This window comes from Centruroides sculpturatus, unplaced genomic scaffold (assembly GCF_000671375.1).
Source record: "Centruroides sculpturatus isolate CEXI.00-Female unplaced genomic scaffold, Cexi_2.0 scaffold111, whole genome shotgun sequence".
NCBI lineage: Eukaryota > Metazoa > Arthropoda > Arachnida > Scorpiones > Buthidae > Centruroides > Centruroides sculpturatus.
This window is the reverse complement of record NW_019384655.1, coordinates 265,003-286,290: the sequence shown is the minus strand read 5'-3', so window position 1 is coordinate 286,290 and position 21,288 is coordinate 265,003. Positions and strand designations below refer to the sequence as shown.

At 32.0% G+C, this 21,288-nt stretch overlaps 1 protein-coding gene across 1 annotated transcript in view; it reads left to right on the top strand.

Moving 5' to 3' along the window:
* The first annotated feature begins 2,919 nt into the window (after window positions 1–2,919).
* The window catches only part of LOC111626395 (methylcrotonoyl-CoA carboxylase beta chain, mitochondrial-like), a 31,647-nt gene continuing 13,278 nt past the window's right edge, over window positions 2,920–21,288 (top strand). The window contains exons 1-12 of the mRNA XM_023369757.1: window positions 2,920–3,106; window positions 7,662–7,728; window positions 7,794–7,878; window positions 9,679–9,780; window positions 9,854–9,981; window positions 10,756–10,868; window positions 12,913–13,026; window positions 13,772–13,836; window positions 14,137–14,236; window positions 14,648–14,743; window positions 14,827–14,899; window positions 14,989–15,065. Coding sequence (XP_023225525.1) covers window positions 2,978–3,106; window positions 7,662–7,728; window positions 7,794–7,878; window positions 9,679–9,780; window positions 9,854–9,981; window positions 10,756–10,868; window positions 12,913–13,026; window positions 13,772–13,836; window positions 14,137–14,236; window positions 14,648–14,743; window positions 14,827–14,899; window positions 14,989–15,065 — 1,149 coding nt within the window. The 5' untranslated portion in view covers window positions 2,920–2,977. The remainder of the gene's footprint in view (window positions 3,107–7,661; window positions 7,729–7,793; window positions 7,879–9,678; window positions 9,781–9,853; window positions 9,982–10,755; window positions 10,869–12,912; window positions 13,027–13,771; window positions 13,837–14,136; window positions 14,237–14,647; window positions 14,744–14,826; window positions 14,900–14,988; window positions 15,066–21,288) is intronic.

Below are 21,288 nucleotides of genomic sequence, written 5' to 3'. Positions count from 1 at the left end.
TCAATTACTATAATATACTGTGTTATTGTTTTTATTATATTTTTAAATTAAATTTGTTCGTCAATTCACAAATGACTCCCTAGTAAATTATCCATTCTCATATAAATTAAATAACTGCTTGAGGTTAATAGTGACTAGGAATCTCTGGTCTGTCCATATCTTAGACCAGACTAGATTTTTACTTAGTCTTTTAGGCTATATGTACAGTACAGTACATAGTTAACAAATTGTTGAAACACTTTTTTATCATTACTTCTCTCTAGTAACCATGTAGCAACAGTTGAAAGATAAAACAGGTGGGTCTAGTGTTTGTGTTTTTGTTAGTTTGTTTGAGTATGTTTCCTGGCAACAATTTTGTACATAGTGCACAGAATTATTGTCAGGAAAATCAATACAATGGAGCCTTTTAAAAATGATTTGAGATTTTTCCTAACCCAATTTCCATAGGACCCATGACAAAATTTTTCAGTTATATGAACATACAACTATCATTTTAATGTTCATTTTCTGTCCCACGGTAATAGAATTCCTACAGATTTCACTTCTCTATAACAGTTTTATTAAACTTTCTCTCTTCTCTATAATCTTCTAACTGGTAAACAATGAAGAGAAGGAGGAGAGCTCAGAAGTAACTAGAATTGCAAATGCATTAACCTTAATACCTTAGCTACTCACCCTCTGGCTGTCTGTGAAGTAAGTTACATGCACCTAGGTGCCCACCAGTGGCTTAGTGTTTAAAACCACTGAACACTAATACATTGTTGTGGGTTCACACCGGACCAAGGACTGGCCATGTGTTTTCTATGTTTTCTTCATGTGTCTGATACAAAGAAAAGTCAGTTTCCCCACAAAAAATGCTATGGTAGGTATCTCCCTTGGCAGATTACCATGTGTTGCATTTCATTTTTTCTGTAGTTTTCAAAAATGCTTGGTTTAAGATGTTACCTCATCTCGCCCTTCATATTTTAACACTTAACTTAAAATTTGTATTATTTTTACTTATTTTCTAGTTAATTAAATTTTCTAATTCACGAGTAACTAAACAACAGTTTCATTTATAATAATCTTTAATTAATTAATAATAGTTTTGTTTTAAAAACAAAACTATTAAACTAACTAGAGCCTCACATTACAGACTTCGATCTGTGGGCGCTAAGAGGGACTTTTAATCAAGCTCATTCCTGGGTTAGCCCATTGTGGATTAGCCCACAATGGGGTAACCAATTCACTCATTTCATTGTGATTTCTTACTAATCCACAAGCAATACAATCTTTACTTTTTGTCAATGCTTTGTTTTTTCTAGGAGACTCAAAGTCATGATGGCCAAGCTTTTCTTATTTGAAAAATCCTATTCTTTGTAGGATAATCGAGGAGAGAAGTAAGGGATGTAATCTTGAGGCTACAACTGGAGTTCTTATAATAAAATTTTAATTATGACATCTAAAAAAAACAATTAAAATCAAAGCAAGTTGATTTCAAATTCATAAATGGAAAAAAAAGAGATTTAATAAAGCGAAAGCGTCACGTTAGAAGGTGAAGTCCTAGCTCCGGTGCTCGGGACTTGTCCTTAATTCTGTTCGTTATATATCAGAATATAATTAATTTTAACGTAAGCCGACAGTCGAATGGCTGAAAAGATAAACGTCATCTTATTGTTCGAATATGAATATGAAGAACCCCAGAAATTTTTCACGCGATGTCTCGGATACGTCAAACTTCGTCTTTCACCATTTATAAATTGGTCCTAACTCACTCGGTAGGTTTAATGAGACCCCGTTAATGGCTCTCTGCTTTTAGTGTTCTTCAGAAAGATTGAAAAAATATTTAAAATTAAATCGTATAAAATAAAATCGTATCGAATAATAACTTCGACAAAAACTCGCTTTTGACAATCGCAAAATTATTATTAGCATATATTGTTAACGCAACAATATACGAAATACGTATTGTTGCGCGGCGCGCAACGCGAGCGATAATCAATTAATTATTAATTATGATTATACTTTCTTGTTACATACATCATAGAGAGATGATAATTCACCATTAAATAATATATATAAAAAAATATACAAAATTAGAAAATGCATTTTAAACCAAGATCTCAAACTCAAACACAGCAAATGGCCAGTCAAATACATGCATATCAAAGGCAGGCCGTATATTATTCGGTAAACCAAAGCATACTGTAAACTAAAATCAAGGCTCTAACAAAGGCCCTTTTGTTGCCAGGCCTTTACGACTTACGGAAAAAGTTTGAATTTTTTTTATCTTAGTTCCTGCAAAATGTTTAAAAACATTGATTTTGAGAAAAGAAATCAACAAGGCAGCGGGCCACCAGTTTGCCACCGCTGAATTGTATAATTTCTTATGAAATATATAGAAGTCTTTCCACTTTTTTTCTGGTTTGTATATTTATAAGCAAACATAAAGCTGAATTTTTCTTATCTAATGTTTCTTCCACTTCATTCTATTATATTGAATTTTTATTACTTTTGAACCTAGAACAAAAAAGCGTTTTTATTAAATAGAATCAAATATGAGTATAAAAATATAAGCTACTTGTCTTTTTTATACACAAACATAAAATATATACATTTATCTGATACATATGACTTCGTATTGTTTTATTAAGTATTGTAGTTAACCCTCGGCCACCGGCCGTCCAACCCCGTCTGGACCCGATCACGGGTCCCAAGAGCGGTAGGCTGCCATGTTTACCGCTCTGTCATCCGGCCGTTAAAACGGAGAAGAATAATAGGATAAATAATTAATTAATGGAAAGATTTTATTATTTTATTTATTTATTATGGAATTAATTAATATAAACTTTTATAAATCGTTAAAATTAATTTTTAAATAATCTAAAGAAGGAAATTGGATATTTAATTTTTCCATTTTATTACGCCAGGTGGCGATAAGAAAGATAAATCATATGTTAACCATGTTTATACGAGTTTGGATATTTTAACCAAGAAAATGATATTTAGAAAATTATTAAGTGTATCTTATGTGAATCATGTTCGCGTTGCTAGATATCACGGTCATATTTTGGATAAAATAAGACCTATTGGATCGGCCCCGGATAGAGATTCCAACGAGTATAAGGTCAGTATTGTTGAATGCGGTAGAAGTTACTTTTAGTTAATTACTCTATACGTACTTCCATACACGAAGTATCTAAAAGTAACTTCTACTACTGAATGATTTTATGATGATAACACATAAGTAGTATATTACGTAACAGAGACGTATTCGATAGGCATTTCCAAAACATAGAATATTTTGGGGACCATGCGTAGAAAAAGCGCTGTAAAGAAAAGACGATGATCTATTTACCAACTCTACATCGTTAGAGTCGTCGTATAAGCTTGTTTTCGTCGCGGAGTATCACGTTGGCGGACGCATATAAAACGTCGTGAGACTTAGTTTTGACGTCACTCGGTCACGTGCTTTTATTGCAAATTTATTAATCTATTTCTTCTGCTTTTTTTCATTACGTATACCTTACCACACGTTGGTTTTCTGCTCTGAATTTTTTATCTTTAGCATCTGCATTTTGATGGCCGTTAAGGTGGCACTGGCTTCTCGGGAACTCGGTATTAAATTCAAACGGATTGGAAAATCCCTGGAATTTTTCGGAGGATGGTTCGTCTGAATACAGTAAGCCCTCTCTCTCGCCACCTGGCTGCCCCGTTGTGGGCCTGGCCAAACCTGTGAGGCCCTCTTAGTCTCCATGGAGCAGAGTAACAATCGACAGTGTAAACTTATAACTGAGATTTATGTAGAAGTTCAGTAAATTATGAGTTTTCTTAATCGATAAAAATAAATTGATTCAAAATATTTAAATGTATTTTTTGCTATCGAATATTTGCATCTTTTTAATAAAACTACACAAATCTTTCACTTATATTCCTATTTTTTATATACTAGAGAGGTTGAGGCACACGTTTTAAACGTGTAAACGTGTACGTGTGACGTTCGGCGCCTCTTTCCTGTAAGCCTAAAAGTTTGACGATGGTGTTTGGAATGTCGAGCGTGATTCCACCAACTATCCAAACATCATTGTCAAACTTTTAGGCTTACGGGAAAGCGGCGCCGAACGTCACACGTACACGTTTACACGTTTAAAACGTGTGCCTCAACCTCTCTACTGTACGTGATGAATTTTTATGCTTTTAATTCAACAATATTAATTGTCGATTTAAGCTGTTACTTGTGTTCAATGTTCAGTAGAAATCACATTTATTTATACACACGTGTATTATAGAATCTGCTTGTTGTAATCACTCTATATTGATTATAATAACTTACTAATTTGAGAATTAACTCACTAAACTAATAAGATCACAGTTAATGTCAACCAGTCTGCCATATTATTGAGCTATTAATTTTAATTTATAATTAAAAACAATCATAATAATTCTCCGGAAGTAAGAGAGCTTTGTAATTCCGATGAACCATATCTCAATGCCGGCAGAAGCATAAGCTTCCCATAGTCATCCGTGCCAGTAAGTTATATTGAGAAAAATTAATCTCTGTTCATAAATGTTAGCAGCGACTGATTTACAAACACCTGGCTTTAGATATGTAAACACTCATTTTTATGAAGAAAAAAAAGAAATTGAAAAGGACAAAAACATGAACAATACACCATTATTCCCTGTGTCGAAATATACATACATGGCATTCAAAATGCCCTTTGCACCAAACCAAACCAATGGTTTGGTGCAAAGGGCATTTTGCACCAAACCAAAGCAGCACATGGGCAACTTTGCACCAAACCAATGGTTTGGTTTGGTGCAAATTTGCCCATGTGCTGCTTACACTAATCCAAACCAATGGTTTGGTTTGGTGTAAGCAACACATGGGCGATCTGCTAAGGGAAGTTCCTTCCGGAAAAACTTACTATANACTAATAAGATCACAGTTAATGTCAACCAGTCTGCCATATTATTGAGCTATTAATTTTAATTTATAATTAATATATGTTCAATATGGTTATATGTAAATTAATAATTCTGGAAGTGAAGATCGTACGGAGGTCCGGGTAGCATAACTGGCAACCTATTTGATAGTAAGCAGGAGTTGTGGGTTTGAGTCAAACTCCAGGCTGATTCTTTTCTGCCAGAACATTTTAAATTATATTATGAGATGGGGTCTAACTTCCTATCCCTAGTCAAATTACTTTATATCTTTATTGTTTATATACAATATATGTACATAGACCACAATTACTGTAAATTCTGGTTTTGTTGATTTTGACATTAAAGAGGATGTGTTTAAAACAATTAAAATTTTACATAGTAATGTCAAAGATAGATCCTGGCAACTACTCTTTTCTTTTGGAAGCTTGGGAGATTAATGACACATGATGAATCAGTCTGTGCCACTTCTAGTCTTCCTCTCGGAACCCCCTTGTCTGGCGCCAATAAATTATCCCTTATAATTTATTTTTCAAATAATTTCATAAATAATTACTCCTCTTGGTCCCATTGTATCTGCTATTCAAGACATATGCCCCACTTGCTTCTCTTAGTTGTAGTACCTCATACTTAATATTATTATTATATAATAATACTTCATCCAGCATATAATTGAAGTATAAAACACTTGCAATTTAAACTACTGTAATGCGAGCAAATAATGATTAAAATGATTGTGCTATTGGCTGCGGTACGTGGCCGATAGCATATTTAGCAGCGAGAAGATAGCTTAAAAATAACTGTTTACCCAAAGATAATGATTAATATGACAAACTCTGATTACAACTAGATTTTATAAGCATATTTTAACTTATATATTCTTTGGAATGGGCTAGTTCTAATGATAATAGATGAGCGATAACAATATTGGTGATGACAGTAAGCAGATTCTGTTGTATATGTAAAGTATCTGTTGTAAATATAAAGTAAACAACAGTAATTATATGTTGGTAAAATGTGAAATATAAATAAGTTACTGATATGGTAGAATGGGTTACCTGAGGAAATCTGCAAAATATCCAGATTAAAAAACATAAAAATGAAACTATTAGAGAAATAATGCAGACAGAATATAAGGTGTGTTACAAAAGTTTGGGCAATTCCTCAAATATGACATGGTTGTGTGTAATAATAAAATGCAATTTTTTAAAATGGAACTGTATATTTATTTGTAAACAATTAGTTTTAAGAAATAAAAACCTGTAGATTGTTTTGTTTGCATATTATTAAAGGAAATGAAAAACAATGTAAAATAGTTGTTACAAAAGTATGGACAAACTGGCTTCAAACTAAAAGCAAATACAATCTTAATGGCCAATATTTCTACCACCATTTTTAAACATCTTATACTCATTGGAAGTGCAAGGCTTTTGTAAGATTTAAGCTTCTAAATTATGCCAACAATGCTTGCTTTCTTTTTTAAGATTTTCAGTCTTTTGATCATATCCCAATATCCCATACCACTGGGTCTCTAGCTTGCCAATTCATTATACAGATATTTTCTGTTTGGACCCACACTTAGTTAAAGTTTGAACTATGAATGGATACATTATTTTGCTGTAATATCCATTCATATTAGTAGAAAATGTTCTGGCGTGCTTTGATAGTCATTGGATTTTTGTCCTCCTGAAACAAACAAATATAGAGTGGGGCATATGTATGTTCTAGTGGAAGAATTCTGTAATTTTTGAACAGTTTGTTAGAAACAAGTTCATTTGAGAGTTTATTGGAGGGTTAATTGGCAATCAGAAAGTGTTTGACAATCTCAAAGAAGATTGATAGCTCTATATGTACCAGAAAAGGCTGAAGGTGGTATTGAATGGTCCTGTTATAACTCTCTAGACTTTGTAATATGGGAGCAACTAAAGATAAAGTTTATCCTCCTCCAATAGAGAACCTGCTGATTCTTCAGTAATGCATCAGAATGTAATGAAAGGAACTTTGACAGCATATTTTAAACCTATTTTATGAACACCTACAAAATTTGATTGTACAGTAGAACCCCTCTAATTCATCACCTTTGGGACTGGGGGTATGGTCGGAACGCAAAAAAGGTCGGATTATCAGAAAAAAAGTAAAATAAACAAGCTTCCCCTTTGTCCAGTCTTTGTAGCACTGCTAATTTTTCATTTAATGAAAGAGTAACGTGTTTACGTTTCACTCCTGACATGTTAAAAACACACACAAAACTGTACATGTACACACAATGTAAAACATATACTGTAATGAACACAGAAAAACGCCACGGATGGTGAGTCACCGACGAGTCGGGACAAGTTTCTCGACTCCGACCACGGTCGGATTAACCGGAGTGACGGACTAACCGAGGGCGGACTAGAGGGGTTCTACTGTATTTTGAAAATTATACTTTATAGTCAATTTACTACTTAGTTAATTGCATTTTATTTGAATTTATGAATTGAATTTTTTATTTTCAGATAATTCAATTACTCCTGTACTTACTCTACAGCTCTTCTTCTGTATTTCTCTATATTTGTGTCTGCTTTTTTATGATTTGATTTATTATGGAGTTATTTTTTCTTGTTTTAAGAACAAGAACACAATATGTTACAAATCTCCTAGTTATAATTATTTATATGAATACCGTATGCTATTATCATTACATATTATAGTAATATAACATAAAACATTTAATATTTATATCTGTTTATCCTTAGGAAAATTATAAAAATATGAAGAATCTTGTAGATGAATTAAAAGCAAACGTTTCCAATATTATAAAAGGTAAATAGTTTTTCATATAAAAAAGCAATATGTTAGATTAGATATTTACCAGAATATATTTTTAGGTGGTGATGAGAAGGCTATTTCTAGGCATACTTCTAAAGGAAAAATTTTAGTAAGAGACAGAATAGATAATCTATTAGATCCTGGGTAAGTATATTGATTTTGATAAAAAAAAATATATATATATATAAAAGATTAATACAATAATACTTGTAATAAGTCTGTAAATTGTCGTATAATAATAATAACTGTTGTTGTTTTAAAAATTACATGCAAAGGGATGCCACAGCAAAGCCTCTATAGAGCTTCTTTGATTATTAACAAACATAAACAAGACATCGGCAAAATTAGGGGCACAAACACAACTCTGAGGCTGTTGGGACCTTATTGGAGCATATATCATGCTCCTCTTGCATGTGCACTGTAGTTTAAATGAACCATTCCTTATACTTTTTTATCACAGTAGTAGCTTACAAAGAATCATATGTAGAGCATCAGTTTCTTTGACTTTGTTTTTACTCACGTGCGTGGCTATAGCTTGGAGTCTCTTAGTTCCCAACTATCTCGTTCAGAGCTGCTTTTTGTGCCTAATTAAGACAATACATATTTTACAGTATTATGATCAAAACAATTATTGGAGATTACTATTGGAGCCCTTGGTAGCCACAGTGTGGTTCATTAGCCATGTTGAACTCTTCCAGACTCTTACTGATACTTATATGATTTCTTTTTATAAGCTTGATATGTGTTACTTACCTTTAATATTTTTGTAGGTTTGCTGATTATTAAGGTAAGCTGAGTATTAAGGTAAGGTAAGGTAAGAAAACTTTTAAATGGGTAACTAAAACCCAAGAGCACATTTGTATGAATGAAATTTTAAGTAGTTAATGCTCTGACTACAATCTAACAAACCTACCAGTAATGAAGAAGAAACCTTGATATGTATTTAGATAAAAAGAAATTGAGAAAATAGGTTTATTATAAATTAACTAAGTTTTCTTACAAGTCTTTCCTACATATTTATCTAAATATAGGCATTCTTAATGTAATGTAACAGTTATATTTTCTATAGAAGGGTGATAACTATAGTATTTTAGTTACAGACAAAACATGCAAAATAAAATATTGTTTCATTGGAAAATCCAGCTTTCACATATTTCTGTTAGGCATTATTCCTACCACGACAAAGTTTTCTTCCTCTGCTCCATGCCATTAGAAGTATAGTAGTAGATATTATCTTATTTAATATGCAAACCACAAGAGAGACAGATTCTAATTTGATTCAAATCTTCACAATATTGCATGCTTATCTTTCACTTATTTTTAAAATTTTATTTATGACTGACTGGAAATTTGAATTTTCTTATTTTAAGTATTATGTGATACTGCAATATAATTAATCAAATATCCTTACTATGCCCGATACGTTTAAAGCTGTACATCAACCAAAGCCGAATATTATCGGGCTAGAAATGGCTATAACATTAATAATTTAATAGACAATTTGGCATTAGAGTTAGGCATTAGGTGCCATCTCTTGATAAATTTAATAATTATAAATTAATTAAATAATTTAAATAATAATTTTAGAATTACTGGAAGAAAAGAATCGGCCCAAAGTGGGACTCGAAACCGCAACTCCTTCCAGTAATTCTAAAATTATCATTTAAATTATTTAATTAATTTATAATTATTAAATTTATCAAGAGATGGCACCTAATGCCTAACTCTAATGCCAAATTGTCTATTAAATTATTAATGTTATAGCCGTTTCTAGCCCGATAATATTCGGCTTTGGTTGATGTGTAATATGAATTGATATTATAAGTCTCAATTTTCTTTGTTTTTTTTAAATTTTGGCATTGATTGGATATTTTAAGAACTCTGTAACTGTTTTTATATCAATATTTTTAAACTTCAGTAGACATTCTATTAACCATGTAATAGATCTCCTTTTCTAGAATTATCGCAACTGGCTGCTTGGAAAGTGTATGATAATGAAGAAGTTCCAGCTGCCGGAATAATTACAGGAATAGGAAGAGTGATGGGGTAGGAGTTATTAGTGACGTTATTAATAATTATGTAAGAGAAAAGCTTTAAACCCATTTTTTTTTTACTGCAGTACCGAATGTATGATCGTAGCCAACGATGCGACCGTTAAAGGTGGAACTTATTATCCTCTAACTGTAAAGAAACATCTAAGAGCTCAAGAAATTGCTAAAGAAAATAATATCCCTTGCATATATTTAGGTATGTATTTTTTAGAAAGTATGTATTCAAATGGTTACTGAGGAAATGCTACAGAATATGTGGCAATAAATCAAATTTTAGTTGGATGTTGTTTGTGTCACAAATGGAGCTCACATTGGCTCATAAAGGCAAGTGTTTTTTGATTAAAAAAAATCTGTTTTAACTGCTGTATGATTTGATATATTACAACTTCCTAAGATATTTGGTTTATTTACAATTTGTTAAAGAAGTGTGCTCGATTGTTTGTAAACAACCTGTATTTTTTTTACAATGGTCATAAAATGCACATCATTTAATGATACTGTGAAGAGAATTAACTTCATCACGTTAATTATGTACACCAATCAAAACCTTGATAATCATAGTAAATAACTCAACATAAATTTGACAATTGTCTTTGATCGTACACAAAATTCTGGGTGTATGATCTGTGCAAAAATCTCTTATATCTGGGTATCTTTTGATGTCATTAAACTTATCTGTATCTTGACTAGTTTTATATAATAAATCGATAATAATAGTATCAAAAGTAGTCAAATATTAAAAGTTCAAAACATTTAGATCATATTTTTAGAGCTTTTCTGTTATTTAATTATGAATTAATGAGCATTATGATCAAAACTGAAATACTGATTGTAGGATTGATTATTTTATTTGTTGTTCATTTTATAACAGAGAATTAAAATAAAACTATTCAGAAATTTTAATATTTATATTTACATATGCTTTAAAAATATCAAAGTAATTACAATGTTGAGTCTAAATTTTTTACAGTTGATTCCGGAGGAGCAAATTTACCTAGGCAGGCTGAAGTGTTTCCAGATATCACTCATTTTGGAAGAATTTTTTATAATCAAGCCGTAATGTCATCTATGAATATACCTCAGGTAAAATTATACAATATGTGTATATTAATTGTTAAGATTTTATTCATAAATACTGCATTGAGTTATTGACTATTTTATGTGCATTTTATCATTATAAATCACTTTTTTTTTTATTTACATCAGAGTTTACTTAGCAAATTCCATACGAAGCATGCCTCTTTTGTAATGTTACTCAAAGCAAATTATTTTGTTTCCATGCTATAAAGTACTATAGTCTTTTGCATTCTTGATTCCCAATTGATTATGTTTTCTCCCATCTTTGTGACATATATCCAGTGTATGATTTGTCTATATCATTGGGCCTCTTTGCATCATTACAAGTACATATGAAAATTTATCCCTTTTTCAGTCTTAAATGCCAGACTGTAATCTATAGTTTCCGTCAGATATCTCAAAACTCTTTTTGCTGCTATCTAACGAGTATTATTATAACATGTATTAAATTGACTTTTACTACTAAGTAATAAGTACTAAATGCTATATCCAACTGTATAAACACTCATAAATGCATTAATTGTTGGTAGGGATACTTGCAGCTTTCACTATGGTTATGTGGTATGTGATTGTAAGATGAACAAGCGACTGTCTTGTTCATTTTACAAGATAGTCACTTGTTAGATGAACCTCAAACATACCACTTGATGAGCAACTTTGTAATCTAACCATTTCAGTTTTTGGTGATTTCATATTATTATTCCTTGAGTCACTGTGATGCAGGTAAACAGGGGATTTAATCCAGATCATCAGAAGTATCAGTATCTTTTATATTTCTTTTGGTGCTTAAATCTCCTCAAAAGTTTTTTCTTTTTTTGTGATTTCCACACTTCTCAATACTTTGAATTCTAGATGAATCACTTACTATTACATTAGTATTATTTTACACATGTGCTTTTTCTAAATGTTTCACTGTCTCAGTCAGCTTCTGATCCATATTATTTTTAATAAAAATTAAATCTCCTTACCAGATTTTCGTTTGCCATTCTATTATAGTGGGCTACTGTGCCCATACCAATGGCTATAACATACTTCTTGGACTTTGCATCAGCCTTCTTTCTAAGTTTATATGGAACATGCATTCGAGCACTGCATCTAAATATTCTTGGGTTGCTTAAATCAACTTTGCTGCCCAACCAGACTACTTTGGATAATGTACCAGAAATTGCTATCCTAGAACTACAATTCTTCAGATGAATTGATGCAGTAATGGCTTCTCCCCAGTAATGTTTTTGCAGTCCATAATCTTGTAGCATAGATCTTGTCCTTTCAATAATTGTAAGATTTACTCATCCATTACACTATTCTGTTCTGGTGTATATGGAGCACAATCTCATGAACAGTCTCATTATTTTTGAGAAAGACTGAAAACTTTTTGTTACAATATTCTTTATTCTTCTGATTTGATTTTTGACTTCAACAAACTTAATAAATCACTTCAAACTTTGTTAGAAGTGTTTATTAATACTTCTTTAGAAGTAGCAGCATTTCTACTGTAACTAAACCAAACATGATGAACATTTAAATGTATTGTAGACAAAGTTCTTCGATCTCAAATCACATCAGTGTTAGACCTGTCATCATAATTTCACAAGCCATCTATGTTTAGTGAAATTTCATAGAAAACTTTTAATTATTATAATTAAGAACACTGCACACTACTCATACTTACTCCAACACACAAACTTTAATGGAAATACAAATGTTTTCAGCCACTTTAAAGGGCCTTCATGAGGTGAAAAAGCTATTTTTTTATATCAAAAAACTTACAAAAGTATTTAAAAGGGGAATAATTCCTATGTGCAATGACACAGTTTACAAATTATTTGATATATGACTGATCAGGTGCTATTTCCAAAAATTTTGTGCTTAAAAATATCTGAAATTTAAAATATTTAAACATAAGATTTTAAGAAATCTTTCCAAAATTCATTTTAATAGAAGTTAAACAAGGACAAAGTCTGCATTTATATATAATTTATTTGAGATGTATGTAATATCTCGATTAAGATTATTCAGATAGCAATATAAACATTTCTTTTTGTTTCAGATAGCCGTCGTAATGGGTAGCTGTACTGCCGGCGGTGCCTACGTTCCAGCCATGTCCGACGAGAGTATCATTGTTAGAAAACAAGGAACTATTTTCTTGGCTGGCCCTCCATTGGTAAGAAAATAAGTTATATTATAAAATGTAACAAGATTGAGAGACTTTTGTAAGAGCAGATTTTCTTATAATATATTCCAACCTAATGACAAAAAGAAATGCCAGTCTTGATAATAACAACTACAAATAATGTATTTATTATTAGAAAATATTGAAATTGAAGAAACAGTCAATATAAATGTTATTTGAATGTGAAGTCAATAAATTTGTGTAGATTCTGAAGTGCTAACAAATAAAAACAGGATATTACCAGACTCAAAACTTTACAGATGGTCACCCCAAAATTCATTTATTATTTTACCCGTGTCTGTTGTAAGAAAACTAAATTATTTTAAATGTATTTTTATTAATCACCACCTAGTTTATATGTTTAATTGTAGTATGATTTACCATATCAAATTGAATCAATGGCTTAATTATATACAGTGAATATTGATTATGTTAAATGCTATGAATTTATAAGAAGGTTGAGTTGTTAAGGTGATAGCCTATTACTCTGGGAGGAGCCTGGGATTGAAACTGGATGGGTCAAAAAACCCTGGAAATTTTTTGGAGGTGGTCAGTCCAGATAAATCGGGCTCCATTTCTTGCCGACTACCCCATTGTCATTGTTGAACATTTTTATTCACAGTTAATGCATTACTGATCCATAAAATTATTTCAAATATATTTTAAAAACTATTATACTACGAGGAATTGATTATAATGTTTTAATTTCTAATGAAGATGTATTATTACATTTTAGGTAAAAGCGGCAACGGGAGAAGAAATATTGGCCGAGGATCTTGGAGGAGGAGATCTGCATTGCAGGTATTCTTTTACACAGATTTTAAATGTAAAGCATAATAATTATAAGCATTAATTATGAAAAATGTAAAATTTTAGAAAAATTTAGAAGACTGGTATCTGTTTTTTTAATACCACTTGCTCATAGTTTGTATTAATATATATAGAAATTAAACTATTGACTTGCATTAGTTACAGCATTCTACTGCTGTAGAAATATAGTAAAACGTTGAAAATTGGTTTTATAAATGTATAGCAATTCCATCGAGTTTGGGCTTAATTTTATCAACAGATTGATTACAAATTAAACTAAAAATTTTATAGACAGTCGGGCGTAACAGATCACATAGCTCAGGACGACCTTCACGCCCTTCACTTAACAAGAAGAATCGTCAAAAACTTGAATCGAGAAAAGAAACCTGAAGTAAGTTTATACTTTCGTATTTACAAAAGAAATTAAATCTTTTCACTAATTTGTAAATTTCGAAATTCTTTTTTAAAATAAGAAATGCTAAAGTTATTTATAATTTTTATTAATAAAGATCAGTTTCCTGAACTTGGCAGTATAGGAAATATACTTACAATTTTTTTAGTAACATAAATCAAATGACAATAGCTTCCACTTGTAATCACTTTGGAACTAGCCTCCATACTGATAACATTATACAGGAAAATGAATTAGACCAATGTCATATTTGATTAGTTTTTTTTTATTTTCTTTGCTTAATTACAGAATTCCTTTAAAAAAGGAGAAAATTTCTAAGTATTATCATACAAAAACACACATTAATTTATTTTTAAGAGATGATTTATAAAAATTGTATTAAAAATTTAGGTTACACTTAAACCATACGAAGAACCAGTATATCCTCTTGATGATTTATATGGTATCGTTGGTGACAATCTCATGAAATCTTATGATGTGCGAGAGGTAAGTTTATGCTTTTATTCCGTTAACTATTTAAAATCAATAATAACTACTAAAACCAAGTATTTTATCTGATAAATCTCTAGATTATTGCTAGAATTGTCGACGGAAGTCAGTTCGACGAATTTAAAGCTTTGTACGGAGAGACACTTGTTACTGGTGAATATAGATTTTAATACATATGCTCGATTAAAATACGAGTATCTATAGTTTTGATTTTCGTGTTCATGAGTGGTTTTGGAATATAGGATTTGCAAGACTTTATGGATATCCTATAGGAGTAATTGGAAATAATGGAGTTTTATTTTGTGAATCTGCCCTAAAGGTATGGTTTGCCACTAAGATTAAAACTAATTCTGTTCTTTAATTTTTACTGAATGAAACATAACGATGAATGTAGATGTTTACTTAAAAAATGAAAGAGTCATTTACAGGTTCATATTATTGTTGACTGACTGGAGATTGAAGTTATAAAATTTAAGATTTAATTATTTATGTCACAAATATAATGTTAAAATAATGTTAGAGCGGTCATTTAAAATTATCGTATAGCTTAATCTTATGTAAAGATAAATATTTATCTTGTACATGTTGTCAGTCGTTTTCCAAATCAATTTATTATTAAACTCCTTCCATCTTATGGACACTGAGTTAAAAAAGGGAGTGAAGGACGGGACCCCAAAAAATTTCTGGTGATTTTTAATCTGTGCAGATTTGATCCCAGGCCCCCAGAGTAATAGGTTGCCATCTTAACTGCTTGGCTGTCTGGCCATCTTCCAAATTAGTTGGAAACAAGATTAAACTAAAGATTAGAAACAGATGAATAATGCAAATTTGAATATTAATCGGATCTTGAATACCTCAAACAAGTAGTAAACTCTATTACCTTAAACTATAATGAACTCAAGAACTTATATTTTTATTAATAATTTATTTAAATAAATTAATAAAATAAAACAGAAACAGAAGAAAAACAATTTACTAAATTTTTAAGAACAAAACTTCAAACTTTTAATTTTGACTTATCTACCATAGATTAAGAAATAATTTCTCATTCTCATCTGCAGAATTTTATTTAAGAAAACAAGAATTTGGAAACATTCAGTATCTAGTCTGCATCTTATCTTGCCCCAAATTAAACTGGAAGTGCAGTTTACACTCTGTGATGGATGTAAGAGGATACTGTTGATGAAAAAAAATTAAAATTTATTTGTTCAAACTTCAAAACTTTGTCCTTAAAAACATTTAAATTGGGAAATTTGTTTTTTTTTTTAACCATTTGCAATATAACTGTGCATGCATTAATAATATGCACTTATTAATTATTCAAATATTTAAAATTTTTGAATTAGTCTCCCTTTGGTTACTTCTGGATCTGCCACCATTACTGTACTACAGTGCTATATCAGAAATATTCATAAGTAGGTCCAGTATACCAAGTGCACTTTGACCTAAAAGGCCTGTCATATGTAGAAATACTCATAATATCAATATTTGAATTTATTTTTTTTATTGGCATAATGTTTAAGGTTTTGAGTACAGTAATACCCCAAACTTACGCGATAGGTGGGACCGAGCGATAACCGCGTAAGTCGAATTCGCGTAAGTCGGGGTATAATTTCGCAATTTGTGTAAAATCCAAGTCGGATGTATGTAAGCTAATAAATGTTCTCGTTAATCTTATCTCATCTTTTGATTCATTCATGGTTACAAGAAATCACCATATAGAGTCTCTCGAGTCTCCGTAGATATAATAAACACAGAAATAAATAACACAAAATAAATTGTAGTTATGCGTCAATTCCGCGCGACACGTCCGAACATGTAAGCTGAACAATGGTGTGTGGGGAGTGAGTAATCGAGAGCTGCGTGCCGCTCAAACAAAAGACAAATCGACTAAATTTGAAAATCGCGTAACTCCTGGTTTGCGTAAGTCGGGGTAGCGTAAGTTGAGGTATTACTGTATTCGTGGATAGTATTCACCCATGTCTATTAAAGAGATATAGTTTTTAAATAAGGAATTTGTTTCAATTAATATTTGAAAGTTTAAAATGCTTGCATTTGTAGGCTTCAATAGAATTAATAGTTTGATTGGAAAAGGTTAAAGGGCGATATCAAGAAGAACGAAAACTCCATAAGACGAGAACAAAAGAAAATATTATTGAACTGCTATAAATATAGAGAAAACATCCATCAAAAATTAATCATTACATTGTTTTGCTGGAGATGTTTCTCATAACAAAGTCCAAAATATTAGTTATCAGTTTGTCCTCGGGGTAAAGCAGTAAAACAGAAGCATTTTTACATTTTTACCTACATTCAAATAAATGCTGTAGAAATATAAGGAGCCGACACATTTATTTTCGATTAGAAATTTCTTGAAACCATTTCATCTTGTCATCAGATTGAATACTTAACAAATTTGAGTGTAGAACTAGATAAAACACTTCTTAATGTTCCATCTGATGATGAGACAGAAGAGTCTTCATAAATATTTGATTGGAAATAAAAGGGGTTGACTTCTTAAATTTCTACAGCAATTGCTTGAATTTAACATTGACAGAGTTCTCATACGTGGCAGTGGTCACGTATGAGAACAGTTAGGTTCAGGATGGAGGGAAAAGTCGAGAGTAGTGTGCTGGAATTAATGCACTCCACTGTGCATTTAAAAGTTAAATAACAATTTATTTGTGTAAATTTATAAACTACTTTGCAAGAGCATAGAATTAATGGAAGAATCTGTGCCAAACTGAGAGAGAGATCATTTACAATTTCGGATGCAAGTTGATAAATACCTGGATGTGGTGGTGATCATGACTGTCTAGAAGGGAATGCTTGGTCTGGGTCAAGAAGGGTCTTATTTCATCGGTAATGTTCAGGTACTTGTTTGTCAATAAGAGCAATGAAAGTTTGGTGGAAAAATTGATGGTAGTTCAGGAACAGTGGCAAACAAATTCAGCAAGGAGGTTAACACACACAATTTAGGCAGGTGAACTCTGTGTTGTCATCTGTCTCCCCTTGCCTTTTATTTGGGGCCCTCCCCCTGCCATTCTAATGCCCATTTTTTGGTAAAGTTGCTTCAGTCTGCAATTTTTTTCCCATTTTCCTCAATGAGTAGGTTTTTGGAAGCTGTGTCATTCATGGCGCTCTATTCATTGGAAAATTTTACAAAGTTGGTGTGAAGTGTAATTCATTTTATTATGGAAACTACTAGAAAACACTTCTTTTCATTATTGAATACAAGAATTTTTTGGTTAAAGCAAAAAGCACAGCTTTGGTTTTTACTAAAGTGTCGCAAGGAAGGTCTCATCTCCAAATGCATAGCTCTTAAGTACGACTCGTTTCCTACAGAAGTTTGAATCTTGTTACCTCTAATTGAACAAAGTCTTCTAACAAAATTAAGAGCAAACGTAAAGCAATAGCATAAAAAGAAAAAAGTTGTACCTGACCCATCTATGCTTTGTAAAAGAGTGTGATGCAAAAACTCTATACCAAGAATTGGATAAAATAAGAGATATAACCAACAAAAAAGCATGTGAGATCAGGAAAAAACTGAGCAAAAAATTTCATTGGTTACAGAAAACTTCTAGCCAAAAACAAACCAGTACAATGGAGGTTTCATATTACAACTTTGCAAATATCAAGTTACCAGAAAATATTCATCAAACATTAATACAGAGGCCAAAATATATACCTACTGCTAGGCTTGATTATTCACAACTCATTCCTCCCACCATGGTGGCCATAAAGAACACCAGCCGTCCAGAATTACACTTGAAGCTATCTATGGTGATTACCATGGCATTGCAGCAATGTTCAAAAATGAGGAAAGTGAATATGATGACGACTCGGATAGTAAAGTCATTCCTCGCATCCGATCATTTAAATCTACTAATTGCAGATAAAGACAAAAGATTTGTTTTATGCAAAAACCAAGACTTCCTATCAAGAGCCAATGAATTCCTTGAGTAATCCAAGTCTATTATACTAAAACAGGATCCTATGACTACAATATTAAGAAAGACACGTAAAGTTATAGCACTTCCAGGAATTATAGCTTCCTTAGTAGATCCTCTCAATCCACCAATGAATGTTGCTTGCCATAGATTATTCTTCAAGGCCAAAATGCATAAAACTACATGGACTACATGGCCTTTAAGATCTTTAGTCAACAAATGCTCCCACCCATATACTACTAAGAATCTGCACTAGCAAAACAAATTACTGCTTTAATTCCACCTTCTGACTTTGTGACTGCTGCCTCTATGGATGCTAAATCAGTCATCTTAGACAAATTAGAAAAACCTTTCCACCAACTCATACTAATTGTACAAAATTGATGTAATTTCCTTATATCCATCAGTACCATATTTCGAGGCCGTCATGCTTGCAAATACCCTGCTGTTCAACTCTGGTATTACATTTGCGTGAAGCTCTCTTTTCATTACAAAAAACAATTACTTTTAATTTAATGGCAAAATATATAAACGGACACAGGGAGTACCATTATCACCTATTTTGGCAGAGCTTATTATGAGGAATATAGAACATTATATTTTCAATGCCCCTTGACCATCCATTATCCAATTATGTATTTATGTTATATTGATGACATACTATTCACACGGAAAAGTTCTAATGATTTACAGCAATTTATTCAATCGTTGGACTCTGTTTATCCTTCGGTCAATTTCACTGTAGAGGAAGAACAAAATGCCAGAATCTCATTCTTAGATCTAGAAATTCATACATCTCCTGATCTTCTATTTTCTGTTCATCATAGAAACAACAAAGCAACATGAATTATCCCTGCTACAGCCTTCCAACCGTTAAACTTCATGAATTCTGGTATATCATCCCTCATTCAGAGGGCATTCGTGCTCTCTTCCACCCAAGCACTAGTGGATGAAGAATTGCAAATCATTAACAAAGCAATGCAAACAGCTGGATATTCTCTTTCTAAATTTCATCTTCTCCAAAATTGTGTCAAAAATAACCTATTTCTGCAGTCATTTCTTAGTAACAAAACGGATCTAAAAAGAGCACATCCTCCGATACCATTTTTAGGCCCTATCTCTAAAAATAGTACATCTTTTTAGAAAGAATGGTTTTATTTTACCGATAACACCACAACCAACTCTAAGAAGACTATTATGCAACAGCAGAGATATATTTAAATTGAATGAAAAATTTGGGTCTATTAAATTCCACTAAAACATGCTCTATCAGAGAAGAAACTAGCTACATAGGGGCCATGGCCAAAATGTTAAGTTCTCGCATCCTAAAACATCAGAAGGATATCAGAAACAGTAGACCATCAATGGAATTAGTTAAAAAACTGTTTGACCAAGATTATCATCCACTCTGGGCCCAAACAAAATTACTCAAATGGTGCATCAAATAATGGACGGAGAACCTCTACATACCTGCTATAACACCGTGCAACACACCAACCCTTGAAATCCCACAATTATGGATAACATTATTCAAGCAATTCAATCTATAATTTTAATTCCTTTTCGCATCTTGCTATTGCTCACTATGTATTTTTGGGAAAATTACATCTTTCGTAATGCCATTCATAATTTTAGAACATTGCTCTATTTCAAATTCATTTTGGTATTCCATCCATGTGCTTTATTTAATTTCATAAAGCTGTTTGAAAGTTTAAAATTTGATAGCAGTTGTATTTGATATTTGTCTGATGATGGTAACTTTATGCTACTGAAAGTTCTAGCAAACACCCTTATACTCTAAAAGTGGCTACTGGTAATGCCACAACACTCAAATGTAATTATTATATATTTAAAAGTTGGCATGAAGTGTAATTCATTTTTATTATGAAGTTCCTTGACTGCATTTGTGAAATGGAGTACTTTTTCCCTTTATTTTTTTGACTAAAAAATTAAAATTGAAATCGTCGAATTTAACTAGCCAGGGTTTTCACAATTGTATACGTGGGGGGACCCAAAAATAACCGGATTTTTTGTATAAAAACTTTATTTATTAACTTTTTTACAAAATTCCTTCAGTCACCTTCAAAGTACTCTCCATTAGATGCGATGCACTTGTCAAGTCTTTTTCCCCACTGTTTGAAGCATCTCTGGAACTCTTCAACCTTGATATCGTCCAGTGCCCTTAGCGAAGCTGTTTTTATCACCTCCATATCATCAAAACGCTTCCCTTTTAGATTTTTCTTCATTCTCGGAAACCGAAAAAAGTTGCACGGGGCTAGGTCTGGTGAATACAGAGGTTGGGGAATGACAGGCCATCCCCGAGAGGCCAAATAGTGAGTCACTCGTAATGCCGCGTGTGTGGGGACGTTGTCATGATGAAGGAACCAGTCACCTGATTGCCAAAGTTCTGGGCGTTTCCTTCGCACATCCTCTCGCAGACGTCTTAACACTTTTTTGATGGATTTTTTCAATGTTTTCATCGTTTCAAGATGTTGAAGGACGCCCAGAACTTCGCAGGTGGAACAAAATAACAGTAAAAGAAACACAACACTATGCTCAAACGTAAACCTACAAACTGACGCCGTTTGCACA